The sequence below is a fragment of the Larus michahellis genome, chromosome 4, assembly GCF_964199755.1.
Source record: "Larus michahellis chromosome 4, bLarMic1.1, whole genome shotgun sequence".
Lineage (NCBI taxonomy): Eukaryota > Metazoa > Chordata > Aves > Charadriiformes > Laridae > Larus > Larus michahellis.
Genome location: NC_133899.1, coordinates 68,559,543 through 68,571,656, shown reverse-complemented (window position 1 = coordinate 68,571,656; position 12,114 = coordinate 68,559,543). Strand labels below are relative to the sequence as shown.

The 12,114-nt window shown below is 40.4% G+C and overlaps 1 protein-coding gene across 1 annotated transcript in view; it reads right to left on the bottom strand.

Moving 5' to 3' along the window:
* TSHR (thyroid stimulating hormone receptor) overlaps positions 1-12,114 on the bottom strand; it is a 71,877-nt gene that overhangs the window by 17,890 nt on the left and 41,873 nt on the right. The window contains exons 5-7 of the mRNA XM_074582452.1: positions 11,232-11,306; positions 9,651-9,728; positions 8,572-8,640 (exon numbers count right to left, since the gene is read on the bottom strand). Of these exons, the coding sequence (XP_074438553.1) occupies positions 8,572-8,640; positions 9,651-9,728; positions 11,232-11,306 (222 nt within the window). The remainder of the gene's footprint in view (positions 1-8,571; positions 8,641-9,650; positions 9,729-11,231; positions 11,307-12,114) is intronic.

Genomic DNA, 12,114 nt, shown 5'->3' with positions numbered 1-12,114 from the left:
AAATTATAAGATGTCCAGACCGGACCTATTAAAGAAATTAAATTAAATGAAAGGAGAAAGAATTTGATACTACAGATGCAGGCAGTAATACCTCGAGAACAGAGGGATGTTTGGTAGTATAACTATCGTAAGCACTTTAAAGCTAGCTTGTGAGGTACCTGGGAAGGCAAAAATTACAATAGAAAGGTTGTCACAACAGGTTTCAAAGGGTGCCCATGAAGTTGCTGTGAGCTATGCCCACTGTGCCAGTTAGTGGTAAAGATACAAAGGTCAAACCTTTCCTAATTGTAAGTTCTGTAACAAAAACACCATTTGAGATGGTGGCTGTGGAGATAATTGAATTGACTCAGGAAAGTGCACAGGCCCACTATTTTATCTTTGTGCTGGAAGAGTCTTTCAAATTCAGATAGCTGAACTGGGGTTTAGCTGTAAAAATAATAAAGTCAGAGCAATTGTTTCTTGGTGTGGAAAAAAACAAGTAAAGATTCTAATCCTGTCCTGGTTGAAGTCATTGGCAAATTTTCCATAACATTCACTGGATATAAGCTTATAATGATCACCATAGTGAGAAATGAGCAGCAAATGCACTTTGGCTGGGTTACACAGCACGAAGGCTTAGGGAGCCAAGCCACAGTAACACTTCTGGCATGTTATTCACTGGACATCACCCATGCCTAAAGCCTTGTTTCGTACAGAGGAAAATAGCTTACTTCATCTCCTCAGTTATTGTTGTTGGAAATAAGCTTTAATTCTTTAGACATATATGGCATTCTAGTATCACCTGACATGTGTGTTTTCTGAGAGGTGACTTTCATATTCTGAAATGACAACCTACTCGCTTTTGGTGTGAGCATTTGCTTCAGTTTGCAAATTTCCCCATGATTTTGTCTGCAAAACTAATACAAAAATTAAAACCAGAGCAAGAGCTAGTAATTAATCCAAGATTTCAACATCTAGGTTGTAGTTCTGAAGGGCACAAAAGCCTGCCTGACCTAATAAAGCCTGTCTGTTTTAGTAACTAGACATTATTATACAACCTGATAATTGCTTGTCCAATTTTGAAATAGTTTCCCCTGATATTTGAACAGCACAGTGAGCGATAAACCTGAAATATAATAATTTACATACATGATAAAAATCTTCAAACTTACAAATAGAAACAGCCAGCCAGAGATTTTTGGGAAGTTCATAACCATGTGTTACCAAGGAGGGGCTGCAGTTTTAGTTGCCAGTTTTCACATAGATGAGTCAGGCCTATCAGAATGTACAATTGCCTGATGCTAAGAGGTAGTTAAGCTATGTAGGGAAAAAATCAGGAGGGCCAAAGCCCAGCTGGAGCTAAACCTGGCTTCTGTTGTCAAGGACAACAAAAAAAGCTTCCATAAATATATTAGCAATAGGAAGAGGACTAAGGATTATCTCTGTCCTCTAGTAGATGGGGCCGGCAACATAGTGACCAAGGATGAGGAAAAGGCTGAGGTACTTAATGAAGTCTTTGCCTCAGTCTTCAGCAGTAGGACCAGTTGTTCCCTGAGCACCCAGACCCCTGAACTAGAAGACAGGGATGGGGAGCAGAATGAAGCCCCTCTAATCCAAAGGGAAATGGTGAGGGACCTGCTTCAGCACCTGGAGGTGCACAAATCTATGGGGCCGGATGGGATCCACCCAAGGGTATTGAAAGAGCTGGCGGAGGTGCTCGCCAGGCCACTTGGTATCATTTATGAGCAGTCTTGGACAACCGGGGAGGTCCCAGCTGACTGGAGGTTAGCAAATGTGACACCCATCCACAAGAAGGGCCGGAAGGAGGATCCAGGGAACTACAGGCCAGTCAGTCTGACCTCGGTGCCTGGGAAGGTCATGGAACAGATCCTCCTCAGTGCCATTACACGGCACATGCAGGAGAACAGGGTGATCAGGCCCAGTCAAAATGGGTTTGTGAAGGGCAGGTCATGCCTATCAAACCTAATATCCTTCTATGATAAGGTGACCCACTTAGTGGATGAGGGAAAAGCTGTGGATGTTATCTACTTGGATTTTTGCAAAGCTTTTGACACTGTTTCCCACAGCATTCTCCTGGAGAAACTGGCTGCTCGTGGCCTGGACAGGTGTACTCTTCGCTGGGTAAAAAACTGGCTGGATGGCCGTGCCCAGAGAGCGGTGGTAAATGGAGTTAAATCCAGTTGGTGTCCAGTCACAAGTGGTGTCCCCCAGGGCTCGGTGCTGGGGCCGGTTCTCTTTAATACCTTTATCAATGATCTGGATGAAGGGATCGAATGCACCCTCAGTAAGTTCGCAGATGACACTAAGCTGGGCGGGCGTGTTGATCTGCTTGAGGGTAGGTTGGCTCTGCAGAGGGATCTGGACAGGCTGGACCGATGGGCTGAGACCAATGGTATGAGGTTCAACAAGGCCAAGTGCCAGGTCCTGCACTTGGGTCACAACAACCCCATGCAGCGCTACAGGATTGGGGCAGAATGGCTCGAAAGCAGCCCGGCAGAAAAGGGCCTGGGGGTGTTGGTTGACAGCCGGCTGAATATGAGCCAGCAGTGTGCCCAGGTGGCCAAGAAGGCCAACAGCATCCTAGCCAGTATCAGGAACAGTGTGGTGAGCCGGACTAGGGAAGTGATCATCCCCCTGTACTCGGCACTGGTGAGGCCCCACCTCGAGTACTGCGTTCAGTTTTGGGCCCCTCGCTACAAGAGGGACACTGAGGTGTTGGAGCGTGTCCAGAGAAGGGCTACAAAGCTGGTGAGGGGCCTGGAGGACAAACCTTATGAAGAACGACTGAGGGAGCTGGGGTTGTTTAGCCTGGAAAAGAGGAGGCTGAGGGGAGACCTTATCACCCTCTACAACTACCTGAAAGGAGGTTGTAGAGAGATGGGGGCTGACCTCTTCTCCCTGGTGACAAGTGATAGGGCGAGGGGAAACGGGTTCAAGTTACGTCAGGGGAGGTTTAGATTAGATATTAGGAGACATTTTTTCACTGAAAGGGTTATTAAACATTGGAATAGGCTGCCCAGGGAGGTGGTGGATTCACCATCTCTGGAGGTGTTTAAAAAAAGGGTAGATGGGGTACTGAGGGACATGGTTTAGAAGTGGCTCTTGTCAGGGTAGGCTAAAGGTTGGACTCGATGATCTTAAAGGTCCCTTCCAACCTCAACAATTCTATGATTCTATGATTTCAGTTGTTTAAGCCCTTTTATTTTGATAGGTATCTCTTTTAAATGGAAAGAATAAGACTTTGGTAAATATTAATTTGACAAAGAAACTTCCTGTAGAGCCACTATAGCTCCTTCTGAGAGTGCCTTCGATGCTGTTGTTATTGATAGCTAAATGGTATAGAATGTCATTTAAATACACTGCAGAAAACCACAAGAGTGGCGCCCATGTGTCTAAACAAATATTGGAAGTCTTAAAAATCACGTGGGTGAATTGGAATATCTGTCCTCAGTGGGGACGCTAGAATAATAGTCATTTTGGAAAGTTGGTGGAAGGCAATCAGATAGACATGAATGCTCTCATACAAAGTATGCAGGAAACCTGGAGCAGTCAATGCTGAATCTGGAGTAGGATATGCTGATGGTTTCATAGTGCTACAAGTAAAAGAAGTCTTTTGGTTTGTTTTTTTTTCTTTTTTTTTTTTTTTTAATCAGATCAGTAAGCTAACTATGCCAGTGACTAATGCAGAGTCTCTATGGACTAAAGATCCAGGCGTAAGTGGGGAAAACATTGCATCAAGTCTCAACCCCACCAGAAAATAACATGACTGCAGTATGCTGAACAGGGTTTTCTGAGGACGTGAAACAGTAATAGAGCATTTCTGCTGCTGTGTAAAACAGGACAATGTCAGGTCAAGGCATGACAGAGATAGCGAGTATTTAGACATTATCAATCCATGCTTCATAAAGCAACAGGTTAGAGGGTCCGCATGAGGAAAAGCAACTTTTGATTTCAGCTTGAGTGGCATGCATGCTCTGTTTGTTACAGTCTAAAGTCTGTTTTATAAGAGCAACCACCAGGTGCTGATATTCAGCAACTCTGTAGGACCAAGAAAGCCAAAGAGTACACCGCAGCTATAGTCTCCAAAAAGGAGAGATACATATATATGAGAAAACTTCCTTAAAAATAAACAAAAGTATGAAAGTTAAATTATTGAGGGCATTCTGGGAACTCAGTTAGGGACACCAGATTGGAGATACAGAGCAAATGTGAATAGCATGAGATGGCAAAAGAAAAACAAAATCCTGAATATCCAAAACCTTCAGCTGAGATGAAAAACCAAAAAATGCTGAAAGGTCTGAAGATATTTTTGCAAAGTATTTTATTTTTACCAAGAGTGTATTTTCTTCTGGGGGTAAAAGGTATGAATTAAAAATGCTGACCAGCTACTTCAACTAACTAACATATAGGTCCACATAGCTTTCTTCTTTCAGTGTAAAAGATTTCTGTTTCTCTTCTTCCATAGTCCAAGGTCATTCATGCAATCCCCCATATTGTAGCCGGACACACCTTTATCAGTGTTTTGTTTTCTTAAATGGATTATTTCACTGATAAGGTTTTACTGCAGTCCCACAACCAATTTTATCAGCACAGGGAGAGATGGAATAAGAATAAACAATCAGATTAGAGAAAAAGGGAGGTTTTGCAAAATTTTCTTCCAAAGGATCACTTAGTTAAAAGCCAAGTACATTTACTAAAGTTCCTCATTGGAATACCTCCATGGATTATGGAATTACGGATTATTTGATAGTGTCTGCTTGCTTTCTTTCAGTTTCTGATTTTAAAGCAAGGCAGCAGAGCTTAATAAACAAGGAGAAAAATAACACATTGGCCACACATTGAAGTATCACCACTATAGTATTAAACGGGCTCTGGACATGTAACACGTTAATGTATCTATGCATCCTGTTGGATTATGAAATGAAGGTTAAAGAAAGGAAGAACAGGCAAAAGAGATGCGTTGGTAAATGAGCCGTATTAAGGCTTCATCCTATGTTTTTTCTACACCATTGTTTATCTTGACTCTGAGCTAAGCCAAGCATTTTGAGTGATCCCTGAGAGTGTGTACCAAAGTAAATATATCCTTTTGGAGTTTATTTTTGTAATTAGACTTTGAGATTGCACACTTTCCTTTTCAGTAATTTAGACAGCTCTGTAAAATCTCGTCACAAATATATTTTGCCATTCACTGGAAAGATGTTTTAAAAACTCTTCATTCCTCACTAATTTCCTTACAGAAATAAACATTGGTGCAGGAGCACCACTTTGCAAAAGTCTGCAGGAGTAATGTAGTTCATGGACCTTAATAATATGTTAGAATGAGGGATTCAAGTTTCAGATGAATGCTGCTCAGTAGAAGTATCACTCGGCCCTTCATTCCTAGTTGTGTACTTCCCTGCCTTTAAAAAACGTGTACAGCGATGCTGTGGTTTGCTATAAAACAAAGATCCTTATTGGATGAGGAGATTTATTAGGTAGTGCCATCATTCAGTATGATAATGGAAACTGTTTATGCGTGGTTCCAGATCTATATCTTCATTGATTGTTTTGACCTCCTTGAATTGCTGAGGTCTTTTAATACTGCAAGACTGGTAGGAGGGCACAATGCGTGGTAGAAGGTAGCCTCTGAGATTCCGAAAATGTCTTCTGATGTCTTTGAATGATTTGTCCAAGATTAATTATTGTTTTCAATTGTTTTCCCTTTTTACTTGTTTTCCTCCTTGAGGTCATAATTCAAAACTCATTAAAATTTCTTTCCCTCACTCTTTTTCTCTTAGTTCCTTTTTGCTCATAGTTTCATCAAGTCCAAAGGACCTTGGATCAGACACAGAGGAAAACAGGTACTTTCTTCGCTGTACAGTGGTAGATAAATGGGAATTGAAATTAGAAATGTTAGAATAAAGAATATGAAATATTTTCCTTTTGCTGCTTAATGCTGCTAGAAACAACAAATCTCCAAGCTTCCACTTAGCAAAATTATACTTTATCTTGGCATATGGTAACCAAACTACTTCAGAAAATTAGTTTAGAAATTTCAATGTAGTTATCAAACAGATAAAGGCTTTACCACTGATGTTTATCTCCCCCGTTTCCCTTGTAAATCTGAAGCAGTGCTTTGCTCAAAGTAAATGTCATATGATTTAATTAGGAGAAAACTGTTTGTTGTAATAAACCATTTTTACTGATGGTAGATAAAGCCCTGAAAGTAAGCCTGGTTGTAGTTCTTTTGGGTTCTTTTAATTTGCTTAACTAGTGCATCCTAGCCAGTCTCTAGAAAGATTCACTTAGAATCATAGAATCATATTTCAGTTTGAGGAGATGCATAAGGATCATCGAGTCCAACTCCCTGCTCCTTTAGTTTTACATAAAACTAAACCATATGATTAAGAATGCTGTCCAGATGCTCCTTGAACTCTGACGGTCTTGGTGCTGCGACCACTTGCCTGTGGAGCCTGTTCCAGTGACCCACCACCCTCTCAGTGAAGAACTTTTTCCTAAAGTCCAATCTGAACTTCCCCTGATGCAGCTTCATTCCATTTCCACATGTCCTGTCGCTGGTCACCAGAGAGATCAGCACCTCCCCCTCTGCTACCCCCTTTGAGTTGTAGTTGTAGACTGTTGTACCCTGCCATGAGGTCTCCCCTCAGCCTTTTCTTCTCCAAGCTGTACAAACCAAGTGACCTCAGCTGCTCCTTGTAAGTTTTGCCCTCGAGGCCCTTCACTGCCTTGGTCGCCCTCCTCTGGACACACTCTCATAGTTTGATGTCCTTCTTACACTGAGGTGCACAAAACTGCACACAGTACTTGAGGTGGTACCACACCAGTGCAGTGCAGAGTGGGACACTCACCTTCCTCAAGCAGCTAGTGATGCTGTGCTGGATGCACCCCAGGACACAGTTGGCCCTTTTGGCTGCCAGGGCACACTCTTGACTTGTATTCAACTTGCCATCAACCCAAACCCCCAGATCTCTTTCTGCAGGGCTGCTTTCCAGCCTCTCATCCCCCCCATTTGTGTGTATAACCAGGATCACACCATCCCAGGTGCAGAATCCGGCACTTGGTCATGTTAAATCTCTTATGGTTGATGATTGCCCAGCTCTCAAGTCTGTCCAGATCTCTCTGTAAGGCCCTCTACCCTTGAGGCCTTAAAGAATACTGAAATACCCTTAAGGAATGCTAATTACGAACTTTTTCTGAAAGTAAGCAAGCAGTATCTGCAGAACCTAGTATGTGTTTTCTGCTTCTCTACTTCCACCCAGTCCAATAAAGCAGATGTTTAGGACTCTAGATCTTCTAAAACTACATGTTCACTTGATTCTTTAATAATAAGGAAAATTTCGAAGAGGCCAGAAGCAATAGCACTGGCACACTATCAGAGACGCAAAAAGAAAAATTCCTACAAAATCATCTCCAAACTATGTTTCACCAAAATGTAAGAAATGGAAGAGCCAACACAGATTATGTATTGGCTGAGAAAGGCTTTAAGTATTGCATATACAGCTTAGAGGGATTCAGGCAAGACACTGGATTCATTTTGGCATATTTTACATCCTGCAATTTCTGTGGGCACTAGTACAAACACTATGTCATCATGAAAAACTTCCTTTCTCATATGCAAGTTCAAAGTAACTGAACTAATGTAAGTAAAATAAGGCCTATCCCATATCTTTAGTTTAACTCAAACCTTTTCAAAATTTAAGAAGTCTAGCTAGCTGTTAAGGAAAAAAAGGCAGCTTGGAAAGATTCAGACAATGTGAAGGATTCTCTTATAGAATCCAAGCCCAATTTAAAATAAAGTAGTGAAAATAATCACATCTATCCTCGTGTGCCTCTGGTTAATTTTAGAGCTCGCGATGAAGAAATCTCTTTACTCATGAGATCGCCAGCCAGACTCTTCAGTCAAGCCTCTATAGGACGAGAGTAAGCTCTGCCAAAGTGAACGGAGCCTCTGGAATTGAGATTTGTTCTGTGTTACTGACTGAGGCAGATGATTTTGGGTATGGCGTAAAAAGGATATTCACTCACTAAGTATTAATTTTCCAGAAACTACAATAAGAAGGTGAAGGCAAAGCTGAAATGGTCACTTCATGCTTTTGAGATGCCCATCTCTCATTTCTAGTGCAAGTGACTGGTTCCTCTGAATTGCTTCCAACACCTTACACCACTCATGTTCTTGCAGATAAGCGATTTCTGTGAAAGGGCTGCTACCATTATTAGTGCTACACTTACTAAAATAAACTGTCTTGTAAATAAAATACCATAATTATCTTCCAAATTGTCTTAGAAATGTTACTGATCAAAAGAAATCATATTGTAGCTTCAAACCAGAACAAAATTCACACTGGAATTACCTGCCGTGATTTTATTTCTGAGCTAGAAATACTCATGGTAGATGAAAGCACATGGCAAAAGAGATTAAGCACCCATATTTTTATTACTGGCTGAAATTAATATCCTCTCTTTGCTCCTTAAAAATAATTCAAATAAGATATGTATTTGAGAGCCTCCAACAAGCATAGAGTATTTATTATATCATTTTTTTCTGAAAGAAGAGAATGATCTGCTACTTACATAGCGTCCAGATTCGTCCCATTAAAAGCATGGCCTTGGACGCTGGTAAAACCATTATTGTAGAGTTTGCTGCAAGCAAAAAAAAATAAATTAGTGTATTTTGGGTTGCTTCAATACCTGAATACCTAACATCTTACATATAATTTTTCTGGGCAACAGCACATTTACGGATGGGTTAATTTTAATCTCCTGAAGAAGCAGCGATTATAGTGCAAGGTCAAACAAATGCCCAGCAGCATTCTTGAGTGTAGCTGAATGAAGAATACCATGTGGCAGGTGTGCCATCTTTTACTTCTTTTTACAGCAAAATAGAACTAGACTAAAACACTTTGCTAAAACATTCCCACACTCAAACTAAAAACAAGGAAACAAAATTCTGCTAGGACTGATTAAGGAAGGCTAAAGGAACTAATACCTAGAAAAACAGGTATGATTCTACTGTCAGGCCTGCCTGAATTTTTAGAATTTAGAATATTTAGAATAATTCACCTTAGAGCAAAAGGATTTTTTTTAGGATTTCTTTAGAATTCACTCTTTTGCATTCTAGTGCTCCTCCCCCTAGTTTAGGTCATAACATATTACAGTCATTTTCACTCCCCTCAGCTCTTTCATGTGGCTCGCATCATTGAGTGTGACTTGCATAACTGAAATTTATTTAACCATTTTTCTTCAAATATGACTCTTCTTACATTTGCCACCCATTAGTTTTCACGATATGTGCCACTTACTTTGGTCGCAAAAAAGTTAGACACGGTTCTAACCATGCTGTAGCTTTACAGAAGGAGAGCTCTGCAAACTTTTCCCTTTGATTTTCTCCAGTATAACCATTCACTGGTCATACTGGGTCATACAAAAGCAAAACCACTTTGTTAAGCCAGTTTAAAGAAAAGCAGCAGGCCTGATTCAAATCACTGTTGAAGTAAAGGATTTATGCAAACTAGATTATGGATACTACCTGTCTATGGTCTTTCTCTGTTACAAACTACTAGTGAGTAGGACAGGGATATTATTTTTTAAAAACGTTTTACCGTATGCTTGAGAGAGGTAATTGCCTTGTGGCTTAAACTGGAAGAACTTACAGAGTTAGAGATTCATTACAAAGCCCATGGAAAGCATTTGCAGGCACTGAAGTCATGAAAGGATTGTCTGCAATTTCGCTGAAAAAGGAGACAAAACACCACAATCAAATATCTGGCCAAAAGAGCTTCTCCAGAGCAGCTTTATTACTAATTGTTCTCTGCCTTGATGACAAATAAAAGTGAGGAATAACTTGTTTAGTTGTATCTAAGGCAAGAAGATACAAATCCAATTAAATTAGCAAAGCTTGCTAGTAGGAATATTCTTTCCAGATGAGGACTTTAGTTAATGAGAGATGGCCTCACTAAGGAAGTCTAGCTTAAAAGTAGAAAATTGTCAGTCCTGGTGCTTTGGTTCCTCAGCTGGACCATAGATTTGTTCTTGAAATGTGACTCTACAAGGTGTCACCCTCACTATGAGGGTGGTGAGACACTGGCACAGGTTGCCCAGAGAAGTTGTGGATGCCCCATCCCTGGAATTGTTCAAGGCCAGGCTGGATGGGGCTTTGGGTAACCCGGTCTAGTGGCAGGTGTCCCTGCCCATGGCAGGGGGGTTGGAACTAGATGATCTTTAAGGTCCCTTCCAACCTAAACCATTCTGTGATTCTATGATGAAGTAAGGTTGGGCAAGGCCATTTAGGCAAAGAGTGTGTTCAGAGAAGCTTATGCTGTCAATCTAAAGGAGCATACATCTCATTCAACTCCTATGAAGAAAGGGTGAGTGACAGAAGGGAGACGGGTAGTTCTCTTTCTTAGAGACACACTGTGCCAACCTGAACTGACCTCACTACTAAGGCTGTCAGGAAACCAGGGTGCTACTGGTCTAGTGATTTAAAAGCCCTACTTTATTTCTCAGCCTTAGCGATTTGCTTTTTAAGCTCCTTTTATTTTCGTTATTAAAACATTAATTGTATGAAGCAACATATTTTGGATAAAATAAGTCTTCACCAAAATCTTTCTAAAAATGTGATCTCAGACAACACCGAGCTTTTTAAAGGTATAATGATAAATAATTGCTCTAAAGATTGTCCAGTTCTCCTGCTCTTGAATCTTCTGTGCTCAGGGTGGAGTCAGAAGAAAGAATGCAGATAGCTGATGGAGGCTATGATTCAACAGTCGAGGTGCTGAATGAAGAATAATATCAGAAAACATGCAATATGAGCTCACCATGCCAGTACAAATTTGTTAGAAGAATGTTGACAGTGTGACATCATGTTAGCAGGCTGTATGTCAGAACAGGTCCCGTGTGTCACAATATTCTGACTTCAGACTAATTCAGGTATTGCATAGCCATTACAAAAACAAAATAAAAGCAAAAAGCATGGAAGTTGTGTATCATGTGCTTTGGCTAATTCAAGAGAAATGCACTTGTGTGTCCATGTCTCTCATCCAGATCAAATGTATAGTGCTAGGGGACCTGGCGTTTTCCAGATATGGTACTAATGGTCATTGAAATACAGCTTGAGGAAAAGTGCTTTGTCTGACTTATTTTATATTTTTCTCCAAAAGAGAAACCTTTGCTATAGGTTTTCGTGGGATCTGAGGATGGCAGTATTCAAACCAGCTGTGAGGACAGATACTTACAGTAAAAAGTTCACATCAGATGAGTAGATTTTGGTGAGGTCTGGAAATGCTTTGAGTCCAGTATTAAAAATACCACTGAAAGAGAGAAGAAATAGAAAGAATTACATGTACTGGATCACTGAACAACAACAGAAAAGATATTTAAAGCATTCAACAGTGAAGGACAGTTATTTCATTCTCTCTGTTGTCAATCAATTAATTTATCATCAACTGTCCAAAATACAAGGATGCAAGAACAACTAAAGAAAATCAAAATACCAGATTTATGATAAATTTCAGAATCTAAAAAATGTGAACACAGTGTAACAAGACAGCTAAGTAGATGTGCAGAAGTAGCCTGTGAGGTGGATAGGGAGAAAAAAAAATTATAACTCTGGATTCCCTTGAGAGATCAGGGCTGCTTCAGACAAAAGTCTGTATGCCCAATTCCTCTATCTTTCCTTGAGGCTAAGAGCTGTTCAAACAGCTCTGAAAAGGGAAACTGTCTTCAAATGTGAGTACAGTTAATGCCCCTTATTTCTGAACTCCTGTAGAGTGGAAATAACTTAAGAAAATATAGTTCTTAATTTTTAAAACTATTCTCCTGCAATTAAATTGTTTTGACTAATTTCTTCTTATTGCTTTCAGACCTATAGGAAAAATCCAGAAAAATATTTCCTCCTCACCATTACCCCCACCACACATACACACACACAGCCCTTTCTACAGTCTTCCAAACATTACCCAAAATCACAGAAGTTATTCTTTTCCTTATCTCTCTTTCCTATGCTATAATTTTAGAATTTCATGGTTTGGTTACACTGTTCTGCTCTTTAGAAACTTCATGGGAATACAGAGAATTCTTCAGGATTTCTTTCTGCCATAGAGGTCATATGAAATTAGG